The 26,968-nt window shown below is 32.9% G+C and overlaps 3 protein-coding genes and 1 long non-coding RNA gene across 6 annotated transcripts; 3 read left to right on the top strand and 1 right to left on the bottom strand.

The window, feature by feature from the left end:
• The first annotated feature begins 5,416 nt into the window (after nt 1-5,416).
• Nucleotides 5,417-9,643, top strand: LOC106774452 (ankyrin repeat domain-containing protein EMB506, chloroplastic). The gene is made up of 8 exons (XM_014661451.2): nt 5,417-5,810; nt 6,844-7,235; nt 7,917-7,996; nt 8,077-8,175; nt 8,251-8,349; nt 8,432-8,530; nt 8,631-8,729; nt 9,025-9,643. The coding sequence occupies exons 2-8, from the start codon at nt 6,854-6,856 to the stop codon at nt 9,127-9,129; spliced, it is 963 nt and encodes a 320-aa protein (XP_014516937.1). The 5' UTR covers nt 5,417-5,810; nt 6,844-6,853; the 3' UTR covers nt 9,130-9,643.
• A 2,726-nt stretch (nt 9,644-12,369) lies between these two features.
• On the top strand, nt 12,370-15,473 carry LOC106774600 (protein REVEILLE 2). Of its 3 annotated transcripts, none has more exons than XM_014661643.2 (7): nt 12,370-12,912; nt 13,012-13,158; nt 13,640-13,774; nt 13,882-13,993; nt 14,098-14,159; nt 14,328-14,693; nt 14,791-15,473. In XM_014661643.2, exons 2-7 carry the CDS (start codon nt 13,147-13,149, stop codon nt 15,139-15,141), a joined length of 1,038 nt encoding a protein of 345 aa, XP_014517129.1. In that variant the 5' UTR covers nt 12,370-12,912; nt 13,012-13,146; the 3' UTR covers nt 15,142-15,473. The 3 variants fall into 3 exon arrangements, with proteins under 3 accessions (XP_014517129.1, XP_022642711.1, XP_014517128.1); XM_022786990.1 differs by having other exon boundaries at nt 13,036-13,158; XM_014661642.2 differs by having other exon boundaries at nt 12,370-13,158.
• Nucleotides 15,474-18,609: 3,136 nt separating this feature from the next.
• Nucleotides 18,610-25,823, bottom strand: LOC111242678. The gene is made up of 3 exons (XR_002669966.1): nt 25,715-25,823; nt 20,848-20,990; nt 18,610-18,928 (listed from the first exon to the last, which is right to left on the bottom strand). It is a non-coding gene; the product is annotated as an uncharacterized LOC111242678 (long non-coding RNA).
• On the top strand, nt 21,362-22,657 carry LOC106775046 (expansin-A13). The gene is made up of 2 exons (XM_014662079.2): nt 21,362-22,004; nt 22,220-22,657. Exons 1-2 carry the CDS (start codon nt 21,421-21,423, stop codon nt 22,533-22,535), a joined length of 900 nt encoding a protein of 299 aa, XP_014517565.1. The 5' UTR covers nt 21,362-21,420; the 3' UTR covers nt 22,536-22,657.
• Nucleotides 25,824-26,968: the final 1,145 nt, after the last annotated feature.

Consider the following 26,968-nt stretch of genomic DNA (forward strand, 5'->3'; position numbering starts at 1 on the left):
GTTTAATTACATGGTTAGTTTTGTTGACTTTATTTTTTATTAACTAAATTTAAAGATCATTATTTTGATTATTATCTATAATATTTTAATTTTTTTAACTCTCATACCTTTAATATTGAATATTGAGTCTTTCTTGTTTAAATTCATGAGAAGTAAAAAAAAAAATTATACGTAAAATAATTAAAATAAAAATTGTATAATTTAGAGAGAGAGTAAAATTAAAAAAATTCTGTATATATAAATTATATTATTTCTAAAACTTAATTTGAAGTTTTGGAGTGAGATTAAAATTTAATTAAAGTTTTGGAGTGGAGTTAAACGCACTTTAATCCTTACCCTAACCCACTTGAGAGGGGGTTTTGGGGGTTGGGGTTTTTTTCTGGCCCCCTACTTAAGGGGCTTCTTAAAATAGGGCTTTTTCAATAGTGGGTTGGGGCTGGCCCTGGGGTCATGGATTAAATTGACACCTCTAAAGGTAACTGGTACATTAGAATATTAATATTAATATTAATTATAATACATTAGAATGATTTGTTTTTTTAGCAATTAGAAGGTTAAACATTTTTAACATAAACCTTACATTTTATTCAAAATTTTAAACTTAAAGAAAATAAATTAAATAGTTAAATTTATAAAATTGTAAGATTTTCAGTAACTTTGTTTCTTTAGACTAACTAATCCTATTATTTTATATTGAGATATTTTAATGGTTTGTTATGTTAATATTGTAATTTATTTATGTCAATTTATTATTATTGCATATGATAGTTATGTGTGTTTTTTTTTATTTTTTACATTTTCATACAATTAAGTTATCTTTTTTAGTTTACACTTAAATGCTTATTTCATCTCTATATTAAGAGATGAATTTTTGTTTAGTATCCGGATTTAAAAATGTGTCTATTTTATCCTAAATAATATACATTGTAATAATTAGATCTCTTCCGTTAAATTGGCATAAACCGAGTTAACTTCGAACTGACATGGTGAAGGAATCTGCACTTTTTTCTTTCTCTCTTCTGTTTTTCCTCCAATGTCTTAACTTTCTCTCTCTTTTCTATGTCTTTATTAAATATTTGTTTTTCTCTTTCTTCTTTTAAAGCTCATCTTTACGAACACAAATTCACTCATTATTTAAAGTAGTAGTCTGATTCATAGAATCCAACCCAGAACCCAAAATCATCTCAGTTTTACAAATATCCTTCTTCTTCTACTTCAATCTAAAGTAAGCCCAAAAAAACACCAAAGACCAACAAGAAGAATGTTTTGACGCTTACCAGTTGAAACTAAAGAAGGAAAACCAAAGTTGAACAGACAATCAACAGTTCTGGGGTCTTGCGTGTTGGAGAAGGAAGCATCACAGATAGAAGCAATAGTCTTGCAATCAATGGTATTGTTTGTGATGGGAATCTAAGTTGGACAAAGCTTTGGAATCTGGTGGTGATGTTGTTGCAAGAGAGAGAAATGAAAGAGGAAGGGAGGTTGCAGGAAGAACGAATGTCGTATTGGTGGGTGTAATCTTGGAAAGTGATCCGAAACAGTGGCACTCGGAGCTTGTGGTTATGTATGTATGAGTGAGACCGAACGAGACCGTACGGTCACAGAAGGCGAATGTATGAATGAAACCGAGGGCGGATGAGACCAAACGGTCACGGAAGGCAGATGAGACCGAACGGTAGTACGACCAAGACTGAACGGTCAATGGTTAAGTTTTTGCATTTTGACATTTACTCAAACATAAGCTTCTCTTTTCCAAGTGTAATAATTCAAACTATTTCTTTCTTTGTTTTGAATTCCATACTATTGAAAAGAAAGAAGTGACATTATTTAAATTAAAGAAGTCGGAGTAAAAAATTAACATACACAAAATATTTATTAAGTATGGTTGTGCACATTTAGGTGTAAGTGGGCTCATAATTGATGATTTATATAAAAATATTATATTATATGTGGTTCTTCAAAACTTATATATTAGCTTATTAGCTTAGAAGCAGGATGTCAGCGGATCAGAACGAGAACGAACAAATTTCGATACTAAAAAAATACTCCAAAATATTAATTGCATGTCAGAGGAGCAGAAGAACAGGGAAAGTGAGGAAGAAGAAGACAAGAAAGTTGGGCGTTGCACGGAAAGCAAAGGAGAGAAAAGAAAAAATGCAGATTCCTTCGCCACGTCAGCTGGGAGTTAACTCTGTTTTTGCCAATTTAACGGAAAAGATCTAATTGATACAATTTATACTACTTTGGGATAAAATAGAAGCATTTTTAAAATCGAGTACTAAACAGAAATTTACCTCTTAATATGAGGACGAAGTAAGGATTTAAGCCTTTAGTTTATATATAATATTTTTTTATATATTAGTGTAGCAATCTACATTTCCAAGTATTTGAGTTATGTTAACATTTCCAATAGTAAAAAGTTTGATTACCTGACTGTCCTAGATTCGTCAACAATGGTTGATTACTGACGGGTTTATCGGTGGATAACATTGAATGTATTATCGATGATAATTAGGCGTCGGTAATTTGTTGGTAAGATAACTTACCAATAGATGTTGGTTGTCATAATGTGTGCAATACTTTATATTAGAAATTTGGGGTATTAGTTCCCAAATTCCCCAAATTCGTTTTTAGAAACCCCTCTATTCCTTTCATTGTTCTCATTGTTCCTATTCTCTCCCTTCTATTTTCCTCACCAAAATTGTGTTTGTAGGGTGTCCTGTGGCAATTTGTGGTGGGTGTGTGGTTTGTTGAGTGCCTAGGGTTCGTTGCTTCGTTGTGGCTGTTGTGGCAATGGTGGTGATTCATGGTTGCTGGCGTAAGGAGGGCATTGTGGTGAAGCCCAAGGATGGTTGTTACGTTAAGGGCTTGCGGTCTAGAAAGACTTCCATCATTTTGAGTGTTGTCGAGGTAAAGGTAAGTTATGTGTTTTAGAATGATACTTCAAAATTAATTGTCCTATTCTTCCCTAGATGCGTGCAATCTGTTTTTTTTTTTTTTTTGTATGATCTTCCCTAACCGAAGATAGAATCATGTACATTGTTGCAAATTTGTCAAATTTCGTGCAGCCTTTAGTGTAAGTGTGTGTTTGGTGATTTCTGTTGGCTAAGGTGTTAATTGTTAGTGGGTTGGTACGATATATGGGTGTGTTTGAAAATTGAAGGCATTATGGTATAAATGTGTTTGATTGTTATCTGACATTGGAAAAGTTATGTCTTTGTTTAACTTATGACTCGCAAATATAAAGCCATATAATGTCATACTTTGTTCGTGAATTGAGCTTGTATGTGTATTTGTGGTTTTATAAGTGGTTGCTATTGTTGACTGAAGTAGAAATTACGTATTGCCTATTGTAAGCTAAATAGGAATTCTATATTTGGTAAACCACTGAATAGAGGGAGACACGTAATTGAATGAAAAGGTTGTGAACAAGTTGAGGTCAATTAAAAAACACTCATGAAAATAGGATGTTAACTTATTTAAGGGAAAAAATAAACAAGACAATATAATAGGGTACTTCAACTCTTACATCAGCATAAACAATAACTATAATTGAAAAATAGGATTAACATGCTTGTGTAAATCAGGAAAAAAAAGTTTGGAGATAGTTACATCCTAAATCATGAATTAAGATGATCTAACCTTTATAAGGTTCCAAAATCTGATTGAGTCAAACTTTCTTCTTATAAACTATAGTAATAAAAAAACGATGTATCTCACTAACTCCTGAAAACTTGTTGCTTCACTAGAAAGGTCTTTTTGGAGACAATCCTATTTTAGAAACCTTGTTTATTATTGGAAAGTTGGATGCATACTCTTTTCCTAACGAATACTTTCTTCCATTCTATCTTACTTCTCTAGGGATCTATGATTGTCAACATGATGTCTCGCTCGTAGGGTTGCAACTCATGCTGAGTTAGTGTTGAGGTGAACAGTCGAAGCAGGGGAGTCAAATCCGAAGCTACGATGGAAGACCACTTAAATTAACTCATTATGGTAAACAGAAATGTACGATAAAGTATAGATTTTGACATAAGTTTAAAGTAGTGGTTGGCATAGGTTGCCTTTACTCGACATGTGATGTAGAGTTAGTGGGGTTGACACTTATTTCAATTAAGGGAATGATTGATGGGTAATGTGATGGTTGTTATAGTTTGCTTGTGCATAATTGATTGTTGATTGTGACGGGATTGTGATAAATACTTTGCAACTGTGATATAACCGTTATATCAATGATTTGATGTATATTATATTAATTCACCCTTGTATTTTTTTATGGTTGTGTTTTTCACGTGCGATGATCTTGTACAGGAGTAGACGACGTTACATATAGTCTAATGGATGCTTAAAGCGACGAGGATAATGAGAGATTTGGTGATTTTATTTCTTTAAGTTATTTTTAAATACGTCTATTATTAATAGTTGAATGATTTAATATATTTTTTTTATCAGAGTTGTAGACAATTGCTTTGAGTTTTATTCAAGGATATTATTATTTACGAGTTATTTTCTTTACTTATATGTTTAAAATGGTTCGCTCCTAAATAGAGATGTTACATTACGTGTCAGTTTATATTTTTTAATTTTAATTTTAATTTTAATTTATTTTAAGTTTTTTAAATTTATTTTTAACCGTAAAAAATTTATCCACCTATCAAGTTAGTGTTGTGTCACGCGACATTTCAATGTGTAATGTCTTGTATTTGATTTAGCCAATATTAATGTTTAACGTCAGTGTAATGTTTTATATTCGATTTACTCAAATTTTTGTTAATTTTATATAATTCAATCTTAGTTTATTTTTTATAAAAATATTATACTGAATTTTACATTTATATTCATAGATTTATTAAATATTTATTTAATTATTTTTAAATTAACTCTAATTATATTATTAAAATATAATTATTAGGTTTATGTTTAATTTTACTTCAGATAAAACAAAATTAAAGTTGGTTTAAAATTAGATAATTTTTTTAATAAAAATATGAATTTAATAAAAGTTTTAGTATAAAATTTTTATAAAAATTAAATTAAGAGAGAGAAAATTGATAGTAAATAAAATAAAATTAACACAAATTGATATTAAATAGAAGCAGATTAACAAGTATTAAATTAATACTGACTTACAAAACTGACATTACTGATACTAATTTAACACATAAGATGAGTGACATTAATACATTAACCTGATAAATTATAACTTACCTGTTGAAAGCTTTTTTAAATTAAACAAGATAAAAAATTTAAAATATTACAAATTAACAAGTGTGATACGGTGTTACTTCCTATTATTGAATATATAAAAAAAAGCTAAATTAAACAAAATATATATGAAATACAGAATTTTTTTATTGAAGTAAAGGTAAAATTAGAAAAAAAATTTGAACACCGATAAAATTCCCGGCCCGCCGACACCGTTCAAATCGTCATGAGCAACTGCCGCCACAACCGCCAAACCACGATTTCAGACCTATGGCTAGTTGGTAGGAAGCAATTTCCTCTTCCAAACTTCAACCATAGGGCAAAATTGGCAATACAAATCTTATGGGGGTGCAGGGAACAATTTAGAAGGTGTAGGAAGCAATAGCCTATAAATATCAAAAGCGTTATCCGGTGAGCAAGCCTGGAATTTTTCTCAATCAAATCCATTGCGATAAGAAAACCAGACACAGTCGACAGTCTCCTCGAATTCACCATGTTCTTGGAACCTTGATATGAAGTTTGTCGGATTTGTGATGTGATTCTGTTTCTCCGTAATCTGAAAATTGGTGTTTCTGCTGCGAAACATTTATAGTCTACTACATAAGGTTCGAATGAAACATGTTCTTGTTCTGTTAATATTTAAATTGATGAGATGTTGATTGAACTGCGTGCACGAGTTTGGTTCTTGATTTTGACGGAGTGATTAGTTCGTATGATTTGGCTTTTAGTATTTCAATTGGATTGGTGCATGACTTTGTTGTCCTCGTTTAAATATCGAGTTGGGGAACGAGTTCAGGACCCAATTGGTTTGTACTGAGAAATATAAGAGAATTTTGCGAATTTAGGGTTTGGCTCTTTTCTTTTTTTTTTTTCTAGTTAGTCGTCTCTTGGCAGTTTAGAGACTGTGCAAAGAGGGAATGTCAGAACTTCAACCATTTAAGGAATGCTTCACATTCTCTGTGAACTACCCACGCTACTCGTCTTACCTATGATGTTGGTGTTCAGTTATGACATTTCCTTGATGTATATTGCATTCTGTTGTTTTGGGTTCACTAATTTCTAAATAGAAATGACTAGACTAATTTAAAAATGTTTTGAAACTTATGTTTCTAAACCGTATTGAACTGACTTTTAGTGATAAATAAATATATCTAATTTCACTCCTTTGGCGTGGGTGATAAATGTTGTGATATATTAATTTATTAGGTCTTGTTGAATTTTAAAAACTCTTCTCTAAGGTGAACTGAAATTCATATGATCTAAAGTTTAGAAGGAAAAAAATTAATATTTGTTTGACGTATTAGTGCTAGTTTTGGATGTGAAACTAGAATCCTGTCATACTGTTTTTTCACATTGTTGATTGTGGACAGATATGTCGACACATGTTAGTGAGATTGTAGGTATTTAACCTTACATGTAATTGGACTCCCAAATTTTCTTTGGTTGCATATATGCAAAAACTAAGTTGTGCAATTTCTTCTCTGCAAATGTTTTTCTTTTGCAATTTCCCATCATGGTGTCCTTCCAGGGTATGGTTGTTTGTGTTAACGTGTGCTCATCGTGATGATGTTTTCAGCAACCACTATATGTAAATTCTTTGCTTTGTTTTTATTGTTGCTTCTTTTATCTCCATTTCAGGGAAGCGGAAATGGGTTCTTGGGCTAGAGTATCTGTTTTGACTATTCCATGGTCTACAATCAATGCCGAATCTGCTACGGACTCCAAATTAGGCGCTGTGTTTTATAAAATGTACAGAAATACAAATAATAGAAAACTGTGTCTCTCTTTTGCTTGGGATAATTATAAACTTAGGAGTCTTGGTGTGATTAAATCAGGCCAAGATGTATCTTATTTTCAAACTGAACAAGAAGTAGGAACTTGGGAAGAACCAGATACTGGCAGTGACAGCGAGTCTGATGGTGAGGAAGTTGAAGACCACTTTCTATTTGAAAGTGACGGAATGAGGGATTCAGTTGTTGCTGATGTTAATATAACTTCAAGGGACAACTATGAAGAACTTATTAAGAAAGGTTAATTTTTATTTTTTTTCTCATTGCTTTGTTTCTTTTGGAGCCTTAACATGGTTTTGAAAACTAGACCACTATAGTTCTAGACTGACAACCATAATTTTTGTGCTAAACTGTGTTTTTAATCTCATATTTTCAGACTAGTTGATAACTTCAGAATAGTTGATAGGAGAATAAAACAACAGGTTACCACAAAAATTTACACAGGATTGTCACGTCAGATACATTGATGTCAGCTTGATCATTAGTTCGCCCTGTTACTTCACAACAGAACTAAAATTGCCAACAAAGGAAAAATGTAGAGATAACAAATCCAAAAATGATTATTTAGGAATTAAAAGTGATTTATGTAAAATCTTCAGGGACTAAAAACTTGATGAACCCTTGATTTTTCATATATCTTTTTCTATATGATCCTGTTAACTGCCAAATGTCAGTTAAACTAGTTGAACCACTCTTGCTGTGAACTACTAACCTTAACGGTTTACTAAACAATTCAATTTTTAAATTACTGCTTTACATTTTCTCCCTTTTTAGTGCTTTTAGTTGTTACTTTCAATACGATTTTAAGGTTGAACAACTTCCTGACATGTGCTAAAGTAGTTTCACAAGTAGATTGTAGAATATCTTTTTTGATCCTGGACGATAATCAGATACTATAAGAAGACATTTTCATTATTGCAGAGGTTGAACAGCTTTTGGAACCAGAAGAAAGAGCAATATTGCAACAGAATGTTACTCCTAACTTGGAAAAAATATCAACTGTAAGTCTGTGACTCTGCATCTGTTTCTCCCAGTGTTCACTTTCTTATTTATACTTAAGCCCTTGTATTCATGTTTTCAGGAAAAATGGAGCCCACTGCACACTCTTGTGCTATCAATGCAGATGAGTTGCGTGGATAAGCTTCTTGATAACGGCATGGACATTGATTTGCCCGATAAGGTGTTTGTTGTTTATATTTTTCCAATTTATGCGTAGTGTTTGCCTGGGCTTGAATAACATTATTTGATCAAACAGGAAGGCCTTACTGCACTTCATAAGGCAATTATAGGTAGAAAAGATAGTTTGATTAGCCATCTTCTACGGAGACGAGCAAGTCCCCATGTTAAGGATAAGGTGAGGAAGCATTCTTTTGCCCAACTGTCATAAACTGTTAACTGCAGTCTGAAGTGTGTTTGTCCATCTATTCCTATGGTAGGATGGAGCCACTCCACTTCATTATGCAGTTCAAGTTGGTGCCAAGATGACTGTGAAATTATTGATCAAATACAAGGCTGATGTCAATGTTGAAGATAACGTGAGCATTCCTTTAACACAAGCTTGTTTTTATTAGATTTTTTTTATGTTTTTCTATTTTATGTATATGGTTTATATTTACGACTTTAAGAATCTGTCAGGATGGTTGGACCCCCTTGCACGTTGCCATTCAGAGCAGAAATAGAGATATAGCAAAAATTTTGTTAGTCAATGGTGCTGATAAGACAAGGAAAAATAAGGTAATTTTGTCATACATTCTACAACAGAATAAGGCATTTATAATGAATTAAATGGATCGGGTTGAACATGTTTTGTTCTCATTCCCTTTATTCTTTCTTATATTTCTAATCCTTTTGGATTACACTGTTATAGTCCAGTGAAGCTAATGTTGTCTGGTGTCTAGCGCTCCTTTTGATTTCAAGTCCGTATTGTTAAAGATAGAAATTGATGAAGCTGGAAACTTCCTTTCTAACTAGTCATCAAGGGTTTATTTGTTTCCCTTACTTAGAACTTGATTGTTTGTTCATGTTTCAGGACGGAAAAACAGCTCTGGATCTAAGCTTATGCTATGGGAAAGATTTTAAGTCTTATGAACTTGCCAAATTACTGAAGACGGTTCCAGCAGATAGCTGTCTATGACGTTAGGATGCAATTGGCTAGAACCAGAGTGAAGTTTCAGCTGAATGGTAGCTGCTGCTAATTAGCGAGTAAATCATCCCGTTGGCATTCAGCCTCTGAAGATATGCAGCTGATCTTTTTCAAAATGAGGAAACTTTTGGTGGAACAATTCATTATCTTCCACGTCATTGATTACTTGGAATATTTTTGCGGCAAAGTTCGAAATGTCAACATTGTGCTGTCAAACCCACACTCATTTTCAGTCTATAAGTTGAGAATATTATTAGTGATCCGCAGACACAAAGTGCTTGGGAAATTGCTGAGTTATTTTTTATGAACTGCTCAAACCACTGTGATCTTCTATGAATTGTTTCAACTGATAATGAGTAACCTGGGTGCTCAAATTTTGTAATTAATTGTAACAAGTAGACGTAGTTCATAATTTCTGTTGTATGCACGTGTTACATTTTCATTTTCATTGAATGATAGACATTGGCATTAGATTTTTGGTTTATTTATTTATGATTAAATCTCATTTTGTGTAAATGATGAAATTTTATCCGTGCAAACATACATGATGTGGAAACATACATGAATCATGATGGTGTTTTGTTCATTCCTTTTCTTCTATGTCAGGCAGTGCTTATCTCTAACTCTGTTGTTGTATGATAAACATAATTTAATTATTGAGAATTATTGAAAATATCTTAGAATCGAATAGGAAAGTTTACCGAATTTGAACTGAATTATTGAAAGTGCTACATGGGTAATTTTCAGTAACTGATGTGAATATACAAGTCCTTTTTTCTTAGTATAGCAAAATTCTTCTCACTGTTGAATTTGAATTATTTCTACTAAATTGTCATGGGGAACTGTTTCCTTCATATCTAGTTATCCTAACTCCAAGTAGCATGGGCACTAAAGTGTTTAAAGAAATTGAGTTCTTCCAGAATTTGGGCATATACCCGAATTTGGTGTCAATACCATCAACCATTTTTCATTTGCATCTTATCTTTACCAGTTATTCTAAAAAGCATCATCATCTAGAATCAAAACTTCGCCAAATTCAATCTATTGGAATTTGACAGACCCATTTATCTTAAGCATGTGTAGAAAGTATAAATCGAATTAAAAATCCAGTCGTCATTATTGACATTAAACTACAGTATATTTTAACCACCCTATTCTTTTAGTTACCTCTTCAAGAATACTTATCTTCCCAACTTTTGTAGTAAAAAAAACCTTAAACGTGAATGTTGTTTAAATAAGTTTCATTAAGTCTCAACTTTTAATGTTTGTGTGAATACTAAACTCAGTTTTAGTTTGGTCGAAAAGGTTTGATATGCCAAAATTTATTGTTATATCTCACTTTTTTCCTATTATGATTGAATCTATGTATAGTAGGACCTCATTAAATTAGTCAGACATATAAGTGAGTAATTGCCAATGTCATTAGGTAGAACATATTAATGATTGATTATCACTGATTGAGACGTTTGATTAACATTTAACAAGAATTTAGGTCCAATGTTTGGTTCATTAGTCCTTAACTTCTAACATGACTTGGGATGTTTGGTAATTATTGGTTCAAATTGAAACAGAGTTATCAGTTGAAGGGATTAAGACCATAATAACATTAACCTTATATATGACTAAACTCAAGGAATCAAATAGGAAAATTTACAACTATTTAAGAGCTAAAAATTGAAGATGATAAATAATGATTTCGTTTAAAAAAACACATTAATGATCATAATTATTAGAAAACATTCTCTTACTATATAGAGTTGATACGAATTGTTTTAGTTAGGTTTGATCTTATCTCAATCTTAGTAAAGTAAAAGATGAAGAAAATAAACCATAGTTGAAATATATGATTGGATAAATAAAAAGATTATAGAGAAGTTTAATTGATAAAAGCACCAAACATTTAGGTTGGAACAAAATGTTGGGCCTCTTATTCATATTGATTGCAACCTTCACTTCAATAAAAGTCCAATTAAAAAAAAAATAAAACCCCCAAAAAAAATATGTGGTCAGAAATATTTCGATTAAAAGAAAAGGAAGAAGAAGTTGTGGCTGTGAAGAAGGTAGTGGAATGTTATCCTTTTCCTGTTCGTACACGTGGCAGCATCTGATGCGTGAGTCGGCGAGTGGCATGACGTGGCAAAAAGCGCAGAGCAAAAAGTCGCATTCACGCTCTTTCATTTTGTTAGAGCCTCTAATAAATAGATAGATATTTTAACATCAGAAATATCCAATTCTTTTAAAATAATAATGATAATAATAATAAATGCCGCCATTTTAATTTTAATCATTCATTGTAAATTTATTATCCCTGTCACAATCAGAAAATGAAATTATTGTATCAGAGCATCCACGTCATTCTTTAAATATGGTAGAAAAAAAATACTTACTTTTGTTGACTTCACAATAAATCTCTATTACTAGTAAAATATGGAAAATAAAGAGTTTATTTACATTGGTACATTTCAAGGTTCTTTTTTTAGATTTTTAGTGTCATAAATAAATTGTCCGAACTATAAAGTTTTCCAAAATTATAATAAGTTAATAAAGCATAAATGAAAAGGAAAACTTCTATTTTGTGCTTCAATTATATTTCAGTAAAAATAAAGCATTTTTGCCTAAAAAAGTAACCATAACTTCACGAGATAGACAATCAGGAGAGTCAATTTTGGAAACAACAAAGAAAAAAAACAACTTTCTATAAAAGTTTGATCATTAATTTAAAATATATTTTGTATATAAAAATAATTTTTATAATTTAAATTTTTTCTTGATTATATCCTTATTTTCACAAACCCTTCACAAATTGTTTACAATTATAAATAAAGAAAATAGTTAAAATTAATAAAAGCAGACAGAGAGCATATTAGAACAGAAGCTAATAAATAATGGCATTTATCGGTTTCGATCTGTGGAAAAAAAACATGGGCCACGCTTTAATTGTGCACTGAGTGAGTGGACGCGTGGCAGTGCCTAACCCGCGAGTAGCGTGGTGCTTCACTTTCACCCGCGAGTGTGACGTGTCCGAAATTATCCACAGCACTTTTTCTTCGCCCACCGAATTTAAAACACCAATTTTTTTAGAGGGTCCATGACCGTACGCCACGTGTCCTCGAAAACTTTCGACGAGAGCCACAAGATTCCTTCGAATTCTCGAGATTTCGGTGTCGGAGGAATAAGGGAAAAATAAAGTTTCAAAATTTCGTACGAGAAAATAGAAGTTCAAATCTTACGTGTCACTCCCTTGTTGCTCCTTTTCTTTTCGTCCATCACAACAACAATCACAAGAAGCACTTTCGGAGTCTGAGCTTTCACTCCTTTCCAACTTCTCCATATATCTATCTATCTATCTGCAACCTCTTATCTTTCTTTCTCTGTTAATTCACACCCATCAATAACTCTTTTCCTCACACAATTAACCATTTTCCTTTCTGGGTTTTCTGTAATTTTGTTGATTTTCCATTCCTTTTATATATTTTTTTTGCTTCTGCTGAGTTAGTGGTGTGGCTTATGAGTTATGAGCCCCTTTCTATTATAAAAAGATTGGAAATTTCTTAGGGGAAAGGTGTGCGGTGGGTGGATTTCTATCCATGCAGTTGTTGATTGAGGAGGGGTTAGTTTGTTTTCTGCGATCATCGTTTGGTAGTGCTTGAACACAGGATTTGTAGATGATGGAGAGGGTTCTGTTTTGTTTTGTGATTCTGAGATGTGAATTAGTGGTTGGTGAAGTGAAGAATCAAGGCAGTGTTTGTATGATAAATTGACTTTTGGATCAAGGTGGGTCCATTGTTGTACACAATTTGTTTGGTTCTGTTTCTAGCTTTCGAAGGGAGAGTTGTTTGAGTTGTACTTTTCTTATTTGGGATTTGTATTCAGAAAGAGAAGTTTTATTACACCTAGGTTGTGATCTGATTGTGAGTGAGGGAAGCAATATCCAACGGTGAAGTCGTGGAAGTTTGCAACTGCGAAGAGGAGCAGAAGATCTAGATCAGTGATTTGGTTTCTGAAGCTATGGCGATTCGAGTATGTAATACATAAGTTTCAGTCAGCTATGTTTTCCTTTTATATGAATTTTTTGATACTAAACTCATATTTGTAAGGGGTGGCTGAGATTGTGGTTCAATTTCAATGTTGATTGTAATCTTTTTGGGTGGAAAAGAGAGAACCTTAATTGCGTTTTGGTTTCTCATGAACGGTTGAATTTACACACCTAAAAAGGATTTGAATGCTTCCCTTGGGGAAACAGTTATTAGAAGGAGACCTGCTTAACCTATTGTGAATGACACTTGTTCATGTCTTTATCAAAAGAGTTGTTTCCTTCAAATATTTCTTAGGTGTTGTCGCTACTTGTCTTCTTCTGGAGTGAAAGATTCGCTTGAAACATTTCTGATTCCTTAGATGACAAATAATTTTGGCCTGGTTGGCCACTATATATGTGAAAAATTTGGGGTTCTTTTGATGATTATAATTCCTTATATTTCTTTTCTCTTTGAATTGAATGTAGGATCAGAATGGATTTAACAGATCACAGGATGATCCTTCAGTAGGAAGTGGTGTATCTTTGAGTTCTGGGGTGCATTCTGCTCCACATATTCAACTTAATGAGCAGTTTTCTTGTGGGAGTGACTACGCTCTGAAGGTTCTACCTGAATTCTTGAATTATTAGCACTTGCATGTTATGATTCTTCTCTTTTCCTTCTGTTAAGGTCTTGTTTGTTTTAATCAGTTTTCTTTCTTCTTCAACAGGTAAGGAAACCATATACTATCACAAAACAGAGAGAGAGGTGGACAGATGAAGAACATAAGAAGTTCCTTGAAGCTTTAAAGCTTCATGGTCGGGCTTGGCGGCGTATTGAAGGTATTATTAATTAAGAGCCTGAATATCTTGGGCAAGAATTTGTGCGCGATGTATGAGTAATGAACAAGTGTGATTGTGTTTGAGATACTTTATTTTGACAACAGAACATGTTGGCACAAAGACTGCTGTTCAGATTCGAAGTCATGCTCAGAAGTTTTTTTCTAAGGTTTACTGCTCTATTCTAATAATCATTCTGAGTCATGTTTTCTACTTACCATAAACCATACATCAGGCAAGTTAAGATTTTGATGATCCTAGGATATTAAAAACGCTAAGGGTTCATCTGTTATCCTTGAATTCACTCTAATTACTTTGTCTTTACTTTTCATGGCAGGTTCTTCGCGACCCTACTGGGAATGTTACAAATAGAGCGGAGTCAATTGAAATTCCTCCTCCAAGACCAAAACGAAAGCCAATGCATCCTTACCCTCGTAAACTAGTTGAGACTCCTAATAAAGAATCTTCTTCAATCCCAGAACAACTTATGAAGTCTGCTTCTCTGAAATCATCAGATTTTGATCAAGAAAACCAATCTCCGAAATCAGTATTATCAGGAGCTGGTTCAGACATCCTTAGCTCCTCAGATTCAGACACACCAAATGAAAGTTTGTCCCCCATGTCATCCATCAGCGACATCCATACAACATCCGAAGAAGCTGGAATAAACGCTGATTCTTCTCATGATGAGAAATCTCTCATGGTATACTTCCTAATCTTTATTGATTACAATATCATCACCAGAGAGTCTTGACAAAATGATATATGACCTTATATTATTGTTTGATCTCATTATCTAGAAATTAAAGCTTCCTACAAAGGAAAGTGAAGAATGTTCCGGCCAGACTTTGAAACTCTTTGGGATTACAGTTTTTGTAACAGATACATGCAAACCCTCTTCTCCAACAACTGAAGCATGCAAACCAATACCTGTAAACATATGCAAGAGGGATGGAAGATTGGAACTTATTGGGCACATTTCACCCAGTGAAACATCAGGCATATCCCTACTAAAGGTGAGAGAGGGTCCTGAAACATGTGGTGGGAAAGGATTTGTGCCATATAGAAGGTGCATGGCAGGGAGAGAAAACCAGTCTTCATCTGTGACAAATGATACTAGAGAAGAGCAATGCATCCACCTTTCCTTGTAGCTTTACCCCAGATGGTTTTTCCTTCAAAAGGTGTTCCCTTTGAGATGATGAGCTGTTGAATGTGAGTTGGCATGACAAGTGGAAAAGGGGGTAGCTGAAAATTTTGACATTTCTGTTGCATCGCACATTCTCCGGCAGTCGTAAACCTGTCATTTTGTATTTTTTTTTTTTGACTTTCAAGTTTCAACTGTGAATTATATCTAGTGTTTTTATTTTCCAACCTTTTACGCTCCGTATGAGCACGGAGAGTGTAAGTTACATACTTGTGCCGTGCTTATGAACCTACTTGTTCATATTCTCTAAAGCTTAGAAAGATGGAAAATTTTCAAACATATATATTTTGAGAATTTCAGAGCAATATTGTCGGGACTAGGATATGTTGGTGACCAAATGAGTTGTGGGGGCTAAGAAAATATATTTGAAATTATATAGAGAATTAATGGTTAAAATCCTCATACAGTCTTCTATAATATTCGTAGAGAATCTCGATTTGTTTCTCTTGTTTTCAATTGAAAATCTCAATTTGTTTTTCTTATTTTAAATTGTCTCAATTGAGTTTTTAATTTTAAAAATGTGTAACAAATAAGTTTTAAAAAGATAGTGTTTACGTGGTACATAATTTACATGATTACGTCGCAACGCAACTCAACTGTGAGACAAACAAGCAATTCTCCGAACTTCTTTTGATAAGCAATTTTATTTCCCTCAAATTTACAAACCAAACCAAAAGTCCATCATCACGTTAAGTCTCCCATGGTCGCAACTTATTAGCACCTACATTGTCTGGATTTTCACAATCATTACTAACAACCAACAAGAATCCAGAGTAGCAAAGAACAAAAACCAAAAAAAAATATATATATCCCAAAACCGATTCCTAATCTCGAGCCATAAGAAAAAAAAAATCTCAAAATTCAAGATCATGAACACAATACACATATAACAAAAATTACAATTTACAAGTAAGAAACCTAAACCCACACAGAAGAAAAAGAGAAAACTCTTTCTCAAGTCGTGACACATCATAGGACCAAAACAAAGGGGAACTAGAGAAAGGGGAAGACGAAAACCTGAAAAAACTCCTCAATCGCAAAGTCAGAAAAAACTCCAAATTGAACCCTATTCCAAGTCGTGAAGACGATATTAACGTGATACCTATCCTACCGCGAGGATGGAGGTTGTGTAACGGAGATGACTTATTTCTTACACATTTTTGAAAATTGAAGATTAATTAAGACGATTTAAATAGAAAGAATCCAATTAAGATTTCTAATATGATAATCATCCAGAATTTTAACCAAAATTAATTTATCTTATTTTAAATATGCATATAAGATATTATATTTATAATAGAATATATATATATATATATATATATATATATATATATATATAATCCAAAAAAATTAATCTCGTATACATTATAAATTATATATATAACAAACTTGTAACAAATATAACCAATTTTTTATTTTTTGTAAAATTTTAGTGAAAATATATGTTAATTGATCACTTAAATTAACGAATTTAGTTTTGGTGTCTCTAGATGCAATCTTCTCTCAAATGAAATTACAATCAATCTCAATGTGTTTGATCTTCTTATAAAAGACTATATTAGAACTAATATGAAGAGTATCATGGTTGTCACATATAATTATCATTTGAATGACATCTTCAAATTGTAACTCTAACAAGCTCACAAGTGGCTAAAGTCATAACTCTATATTTTGTTTTTGCACTAGATCTTGTCACAATATTTTGTTTCTCGTTTTTTCAAGAGATTAAGTTACCACCAATGGAGACACAATATTCAAATGTAGACTTTGATCAAAAGGAAATCTTGTCCAATCAACATTTGAATAATAAATAACTCTTGTATGGCTATCGTAACCATATAACAACTCTTTTCCAAGAAATCCTTTAATGTACTTTAATGTATGAATAACTGTATTTTAGTGATCTTCACACGGGAAATTAAGAAATTGGTTTACCACACAAACTGCAAAAGATATGTCAAGACGAATAATTGTAAGATAATTCAATTTTTCACCTAGTCTTTTATACTGCTCCAGGTCTGACATAGGCTTCTCCTGTTTTAGTAGAAGTTTAGTATTAGGATCTATGGGTATGTCAACAAATTTTGAATTTACCAATCCAGTTTCCTTCAAAATATCCAATGCATATTTCCTTTGAGATATAACAATATTATTGTTGGATTGTGTCACCTCAATGCTCAAGAAATATCTAAGTTTGTCAAGATATTTGGTCTGAAAATGATTGCAAAGATGTTGTCTCATATAAGAGATATCACGATTGTCGTTGTTGGTAAGAACAATATCATCAACATATTTTGTCGAGTTTCTTGTAAGAACGATGTCATTAATATATACTATCAAGTAGACACATCCAACACTTAGTGACGATAAAATCTTGAATGATCTATCTCATGCCGATTCATACCAAATTGTTGAGCAAGGCTACTAAAATTTTCAAACTAGGTCCTACGAGATAGTTTTATGCCATATAAGGATTTGCGAAGACAACATAATAACCCAAGATACTCCAATTAAGCAACAAATCCTGGAGATTATTCCATATAAATATCTTATTGTAAATTTCTGTCGAGGAACACATTTTTTACATCCAGTTCATATAAAGACTGTTGTTGGAAAATCTCATGGTTATAAATAAACAAGCTTTGCTACTAGAGAAAAAATATCATCATAATCCAACTCAAAATTCCTTGTGTAACCACAAGACGGATTTTAAGGCGATCAATAGTTCCATCAGAACCAACTTTGATAGCATAAACTTACTTGTAACCAACTACAAATTTTCTAGACGGTAATGGAACAAGCTCCCAAGTTTCACTATTATGAAAAGGCTTAGTTTATCTATCTTGGCCTGACTCCAAACAAGATGGGCTAAGGCATCACTAATAGATTTTAAGATGGTCACAGAAGAAATATATGAAAGACATATATAAAAAGGTGAAGACAATTTATGATAACTTAAAGAAATATAATGTGGAAAGAGATTACAGATAGAATGTATATCTTTTAGGAGGGCATAGAAGGACAAACTCAATTGTTGGAGTTGAATGAGACAAACGAATTAACACTTGAATTGAGTCACTTGGTGGTTGTTGAGAAATAAGTGGTGGACTAGACATAATTGGAGGAGCACAAATAATAGGAATATTGATAGTATTAGAGGAAGACATATCAAAAAAAGAATGATTGTTAAAATAAAAGGAAGACCCATTTAAGGTGACATTTACAGAAACAAAATAACAGTTAAAAGAATAAGAAAAACACTTGTATCTTGTTTTTGATCTAGTAAAACCTAAAATCATATTTGTGTGATTGAGGAGATAACTTATCAAGCCCAAAAACTTTCAAAGGTAAGGAATGAAAGGGTTCACAAGGAAATAAAATAGAATGAGATATTTTATTATTTAAACTCGAACATGGCATATGACTAACGAAATAACATGCAATAAAAATAACATTATCCTAAAAATATTAAAGGAGACGAGCACGTTGTGAGACACTACGAGGAAATGAACTACGAATATGTTATCCTAGTTGACACGACTTACAGACCAAATTAGGCAACTTGGATAAGTTAGGGACAAACTGTTGCAATTTGGCACGACAGGGATGACCTAACTGAGCATGAAAAAGAGATGAACCTCCATAAGCACGCTAACATGTATAGAAGGGCAGAGATTGTAAAGATCATGAGACTCGCATCCAATGCCAATCACCTGTCTTAAACTTCGGTCCTGTAAACAAACAAAATCTTTGTTAAAAGAAATAACAAAATCAAGAGAATAAGTTACATGACTAATGGATAATAAGTTAAAAGGAGATCTAAGGACATAAAGAACATTATCAATGATAAAAAAAAAAGAAAAAGGTTAACAATCTCAATACCATGAGCTAAAATTCTATATCCATAAACCATTGTAACAGAAGGTAAAAGATCAAGAGAAGATAAAGAAGAAAACAAAGATTTGTTAATAGTAATGTGATATATGGATCGAGTTAAGAACTCAAGGACCAAGAGAAGAAGATGGAGTCAAAACAATAAAAGATGTACCTATGTGTGCTACATATGTGATACTATAAGGTTGTTTATCCTTATACCATTTGACAAATTTACTAAAAATAACAGAGCCATCAGTGATATCAGATGAAGAAAGATCCCTAATAGGTAATTGTGAGGGAGAAGCAATCGGAACAACAACAATAGATCTAGGAAGACGACCATGTAATGCATAACAACTATTAATCTTGTGGCCTAGCTTGCAACAATGGTCACACTTGTGACATCCTTTCTCGGCTTGGGACAGTGATTGCAATTTTCTCTTTGAGATGCCAACGCAGAGAAATCATCAATAAAAACAGGTGTATCATTGATGGGTTTGCTAGGTACATGTAAAAGAATGGAACAAATAGAAGTTAAAGTGGGTACAATAATTGAACCCAAAATCTAATCATGGATCTTGAAATATTTATCAAAAAGGCCGTGAATGCCAATATCATGAACAATTTTGATCGTTGCTCTATTTATTGGACATCATTAGATATAAGAGACAATAACTCATTAAATTCATGAAACAGAGCATAAATTTTATCCACATAATCCATCATAGAGTCCTAGTCATAGAGTCTTGATGCCATGGAGCAATAACTTTGAAAATATCATGACAAACACCATAAATACGTTGAGTATTATTGGTGTATAATAATTTGACGTGTTCCTAGATTTCAAAACATGTTTCGTAGGGATGAAACATTTGTTTTAAATAAGAGTGAATGTTACTCTTCAAAACAACGCATAAGTGAGCATATCAATTTTCAACTAATGGGTAATCATAATATAATTAATAGTCGTCACGTTCTGAGTAATATGATCAACATACCCCTGACTCTTAAGCCAAAGTTTAACGTTTGATGCCCAAATCACATAATTAGTACCATTTAACTTATCAATAGATGAATGCATATTGACATAGTTAGTACATATGAACGAGTCAAACATATTGGTAATAGAAGAAAGGTAAGAAGGCCAAATCCAGATAGAAGAGATTGTGATGAGTCCAACGAAGGTGGTCAGTGTCGGAGATGACAACACACGTGACATCATGCGCGACAAGAAAGGATGGTGGTAGCAAACTATGGTCGACACGTGAGAACACGTCTGGACTCTATTGGCAGCAATTTCGACGGAGTTGTGGTTGCCTAGGCAAGACAAGCATAACTGTGTAGTTATTAGTCGAAATTGATGCTCTAGTGATAGTGGGACAACAATGACAACTCTAATGACGACGACAATGATTGTGATGGGCGAGGGAGATGAAAATTTTTCGAAAAAAAACCTTAGATTTTAGATAATAAAAACTATGCATGAAAAATTTTGTATTTATAATAGAAAAATATAAGATAAACTTAAAATAAAAATAAATATAAAATATATATAATAATATGATATCTCTAATATATATATATATATATATATATATATATATATATATAAAAGAACTTGTGCTAAATCTATATTAACTTTATCTAAATAATTCAATGCAAAAATCATATTATAAGATTTTATTTATTTGAATTTTATCATCTCATTATTTTTATAATATATTTACAACTTTGGCAAGAGTTTTATAAAATTCACATATTTCTATAATGATACCTGGATTTATGAATGCTCCAATTTGGATTGTTCCTTCTGTCCAAGAAGAAGAACTTGTAGATTGATAAGAAAGAAATTTACTTGAGCTGGATCATCCAGCTTAAATGGGGCAGGTGCAGGCGTTTTCTTCCATTTCAATCTCCCTTTATATACATACCCCACAAATGAATGACAGCCTTGTTTAGAAGCTATATAATATAGGTTCAAATAGATAAACCCGGAAAATTAGATTTCTTCATGGATAAAGAATTAAGAAAGGAACCAACACAAATTTCCATCTGAGATTCCACGTTCATGTTGGGAAACATGACCCCACTTGACAAAAAAAAAAGCATCTTCTCTGCATTGCAATCAATGGCATGTGTATTCTAAATTCTATTCAATACAAAGTCCTCTAAGATCATTTGGTTGACAATGAATAATTAATGTGCAGAAATTATGAAACTTTTATTGTGCAGATTGAGTAATAGCCAGCACGTGGAACAGTTATTCAGAAATGAATGCAGTAAAAAGCACCAAAAAGACAAACAAGTAAAGAGATAGAAAGGTTATGAAAAAAGCGAAAAAGAAGATATGATTTGCATCACTTTGCTATCGCTAGTGGCAGCAGCAACCGCAACAACAACGAAACGCAAATCAATGTCAAAACTAACCGTTCTCTTGTTTCTTCTATTCTCATCCTTCAATTCTTCAACAGTCACCAGTTTATACTCTCCTTCACCTCCCGCCGCGCCATTTTCCCAATCTACCCCTGACCCCGACTCCTCTCCGCCGGCCGAGTGGCTCTTCGCCCACGCCACGCACTACGCCGCCACCGATGCTCTTGGCGGCGCGTGCGGCTACGGTGACCTTCCCAACGGCATGGCCACCGCTGCACTCAGCGAAGCCCTCTTCAACCGCGGCCAGATCTGCGGCGCCTGCTTCGAGCTCCGCTGCCACGAGGAGGACGCCGACTTCGACCGCCGCTGGTGCATCTCCGGCGCGTCGGTTGCCGTCACCGCCACCAATTTCTGCGCACCGAACTACGGATCCGACGCCGAGAGCCTCAGCGGACACTGTAACCCTCCGAAGCAGCATTTCGTTCTCCCCACCGAAGTTTTCGAGAAAATCGCAATCTGGAAAACTGGCACCGGCAACATGCCAGTGCAGTATCGCAGGTATTGCTTCACCCACTCTATCATTTTCTCTCTTTTCTCATTATAGCAATGTGATAAAAATTGGTTACTATGTTGAAAATAATATTTTTGAATATGTAAGTTTAAGCAGCAGAAAGAAAGAAAGTGTTTGAGAAAATTGAGTAGATTTGAAATGTGAGAATAGAAGAAGACAAGATGGAATTGAAAAGTGAGATTTGAATTTGTGTTTGGAGCAGGATAGAGTGCAGAAGAGAAGGGGGAATGCGGTTCACAATAAGTGGTTCTGGAATCTTCATTTCGGTACTGATTAGTAACGTGGGTGGGATGGGAAACATTGTGGGTGTGAAGGTTAAGGGTTCAAAAACTGGTTGGCTTTCAATGGGTAGAAACTGGGGTCAGAACTGGCATGTTAATGCTTTACTGCAGAATCAACCTCTCTCTTTTGAGGTCACTGGTAGTGATGGAATCACTGTTACATCTTACAATGTTGCTCCCAAGGATTGGACTTTTGGACAATCTTTTCAAGGAAAACAATTTCCCCTTCAAAGGTAATAGGAAGGACCATTCTCCTTCCTTTTCTTCTCCCTCACCATTGCAATTCTCATTCACTTGTGTAATATTTCTCAAACAAATCAAACTGATAATATATCTAAGCCCTATAATTCATACTTGTCCTACTAATTCTTCTTAGAGCAAAATTTGTTTGATGAAAGAAGTGAGTTTGTGTTTCTCCTTTAAATCATGTACCTTTGGTGATTTCAACGTTCATAAATTTACAAGGAAACATATAATTAGATTAGAAAAAGGTCGCGTTATACGTTTGTGGTTGCCAACGATTTATTTGAGATCAAGACTCCGATTATTTATTTGAGATCAACACTAAAGATTATTTGAGTAATAATAGTATGATACATTTTTGCATTCATTTTCGTAATAAGTAAAAAGATTATAAAAATAGGGTTAAAAGAATGTAAAATTTTAAATATATCAAAGAATATTTTTCAGGACATGTATTACGTGTTATGTGTTATGAAGGTTTTTTCAACTTTTCCAATATCCTATAGAGGCGCACAAAGAAATCATGGGAGTGCGAAAAGCAATATCCGAAAGAATAAATATACCAAGAGTGCTTCGTCCTGTATTTCTAAGTATTTGATTGTGTATCTTCAAACTATAATAAAATTTCAATTTTAATCTTAATCAAAAGGTATTTTAATTTTTAAAAATTGTTTTAATTTTTTAAACGTGGTCAAAGATTTTCAGGAGTTAGATTGAATTTTAGAGAGTCTCGTTTTACGTACTTTTGTGCATCAGATTTCACCCCATCTTCATTTTCTTCCAACATCATTACTCTTCTTTCCTTTCTCACACCATCCTTCCTCTGAGAGCATCATTACTCTTCTCTCCTTTCTCATATCATCCTTCTTCTCCTTTCTCAGCCTTCTAACTCTCCTTTCTCCTTTCTCACAAAGCACAATTACAGAACACAGTAAAATCTATAATTTTTCACTATAGCAGCCACCACCGTCAATCCTCACAAGCTTCTTTTTTTTCGCAACCAAACATTGTACTCTTCTTCTTGTGAGATTTGATTTTTCCTTTCTTTGTTGTCTTGTACGCACACTAATACAAGATCTCATTTTAGCATTTTAGTTCCTTTGTTGTGTTTCCCGGTGTAGACTCGTCTTCTTCTTCCTCCAATTTTCTTTTCTTGGCTGCTCAAACATTCCAGAGGTTGGTTCATGCTTTTAAATTTTTTTTTGCCGCTTTTACATGTTTGTAGCATGTTTATAAACTGAATATATAGATTGGATGATTAGAAACTATTTAAATTTGTCTAATTTAGTTGATTTATCCATGGTTTTGTGATCCGAAACGCAATAGGCATGTATCAGATATGAGAAACCGATACAACAAGCATCATATCTCAATATAATTGTTTTTTACATAGTTTATTATATAATTGTTTTATTTTAAATGGTTTATTATTTAAACTATTTAAATAATAAATTATTAATTAAATAATAAATTATTTAAAATAAAATAATTAAATAATAAAATATTTTAAAAACAATTAAATAATAAAATATTTCAAATAAATTAATTCATTTCAAATAAAAGAATAAACTATGAAACGAAAAAAAAAACATAAAATAAAACCGTAAAACAAAATAAAAAAAAGGCACGTAGAATTATTATAACAGAATATTTAAAACCAAACTCTAGAATGTTTGAGCAGCGAAAAAAATTGGAAGAAGAAGAAGACGAATCTGCACTAGGAAATACAAAAAAGGAAAAACTAAAATGCTAAAATGAGATCTTGTATTAGTGTGTTAGTGTGCGCACAAGACAACAAAAAAAGGAAAAATCAAATCCGACAAGAAGAAGAGTACTATGTACCTCGGTTGCGAAAAAAAGAAGCTTGCGAGGATCAACGGTAGTGGCTGCTGTAGTGGAAAAAAATAGATTTTACTGTGTGTTTTGTGGCTGTGCTCTGTGAGAAAGGAGAGGAAGGATGATGTGAGAAAGGAGAGAAGGGTAATGGTACTGTGAGAGGAAGGATGTTGTGAGAAAGGAGATAAGGGTAATGGTGCTGGGAGAAATGAAAATGAGGTGAAATCCAATGCACAAAAGCATGTAAAACCAGACTCTCTGAAATTCAATCTGACTCCATAAGGGAATCTTTTACCAGTTTAAAAAAATTAAAACAGTTTTTAAAAATTAAAACACCTTTTAATTAGGGTTAAAAGGTGCAGGATGAAATGCTTGAAGGTGTAGGATGAAGCACTCATTTCAAAGGTGGAAGGGTGTAGGGTTTCTTTATAAAGATGAAACAGGGTGCAGGGTCAAGGGTTGCTGAGATCAGCAATGCATGCATAGTGATTGGAAGAAAATGGAGGTGGAGTCAATGGTAGTACAAAAATTCTCACTAATCAAAATATTAAACTTTTAAACCATTTATTAATTAGGAGTATTTTCAAAAATTGAAGATGCAAGATGAAATACTTTGGAAATATAGGATCAAGCACTCATATACCAACTATCACCATTTGTAGTGGGTTAACAATCATTTTTTCTTTCTGCACCCCACTATTATTAATTGCGCAGTCACATTCAGAGAAAAAGATTAGAAAACCCCCGAAGAAAGGGAGCTCAGTCTGGAAAAAAACTTGTTTTTGAAATTTCAAAAAGCAAATTTCGTTCTAAAAGATATTGTATATGTTTCAGAAAACTTGTTCTGGGAATTTTACTACGAAAATCATGTTCCAGAAGATTTTCAAAACTACTAATCCAGAAATCATGTTCTGGGAATTTTTCTTTAAGATTAAGGGGGTGTATTTAGAAATTAAGAGGGTGCATAAAGAAAAACCTGTGAACGAGTGAATCAGTTCGAAACAAATATCTAATCAGACAAAAGAGGAAGAGGAAGGGAAACAGAATGAGAAAACTTTGGAGATGACAAAAAAAACAAAGCAGAAACCAACAAGTTCAATAATAGTTTACTTTCTCGATGTTAAATAGAAATGTGTTTATGTAGTTGAAGAGTCTGATATGTATTTGAATCATTGCTAACTTAGACAATCTTAACGAAATTATAGTTCTATGCTAAACATGTTCTCACAAATTTAGTTAGTATGATTTGTACCATTTGCATATCTCCAAAAAGTGAGTAAACTCTGCAACTTGTATTTTAACACGTATGAAATTGTAAGGAGTTGAAGTTATAATACCTTAAAAATGAAGTCTTGTAAAAAAACAAAGGCAAGAATCCACTTGAGTTGGATTTGTCGATTTCCGTTTCATCTTTCTTGAACTTTCTATTCACAGTGAACAATGTCTGAATCACCCCAAGTAGTAGGTTTTGAAACTGATATGTTAAATTGATTGATCAAAGAAGGGCTTCAAAGATAAACCAGTTTAGTTCCCAACAAATATTTGGATTGATTGATTTGATCCCACATTAATAATGTACATTATCTTTATCATAAACTATTCATTTCTTACTCTTTCTCTTTTTAAACCATTCAAACCATCATATTGTATTTGTTTCTACACTATTTACTCAAGCAGATAATTCGGCTCAAACTTATTTTTCCATTCTACAAATTGAAGTGAAATTAATATAAGTAGAAATATTAGGTAAAAAAGAATTAAATATACATTTAAAAATGTCATCTGCCTGAAGTAAACACAGAACTGTGAGCTATATAATGCTTAATTTTGGACCACACTGCAAAGTTTAAAACTACAGTGGTCCAAACAAACCATTCATGCAAAATGAAAAGGTATCATGTATATTTGGTAATTTTCAAACAACATAAACCTAAAATTTATCAATGTTTTGTGTAGGTATACCACTTTCAGATGCACGTGCGTTAGGCTATATCAGAAAGTTTAAATGATTAATTTTCTTTCTACCCAATCCTATCAAACAAACAATAATATAATATATGTTATTATATATTAGTTCTGTGTGAGTGCAAACTTTAAGAACACATCATCAAGGTTCCTACCAAAATTATGAACAGTAAAAACGTTTGGAATGAGTCTTCATGAACAAATTAGAACTTGTTTTCAGTGTCACTGACAAATAGATATAAAGACTAAATTATAATATATAAGTGGATGTAAATCTCACTTTACAAGTCAACCGATTTTGTGAAGTTGAATTAGGTTTAAACTTATTTTTTAATATACTATCAGAGAGCTATGGTTGAAAACTTTCTTAAAAAAAATCTAAGAAATTTGAATTGAGTTTAGTCCTTTTGTGTTTGAAAAGAAGGAAAGAAGCTAGGTGGAAGGAAAAGGTAAGAAAAGCATAGAAATGGTCCAAAGGGTGAAATCATATCATGTCTGGTTGCAGCAGACAAGTCCACTGATATGGATCCCACCAAAGTACAGGGCTCTTATAAGCAAGCTTTGTAGCATGTCCCTCACTATCTAATAGTTGTGACAAGCTATAATGTCTTGTAACATCTTCCAAA

Source organism: Vigna radiata, chromosome 10 (genome assembly GCF_000741045.1).
Source record: "Vigna radiata var. radiata cultivar VC1973A chromosome 10, Vradiata_ver6, whole genome shotgun sequence".
Lineage (NCBI taxonomy): Eukaryota > Viridiplantae > Streptophyta > Magnoliopsida > Fabales > Fabaceae > Vigna > Vigna radiata.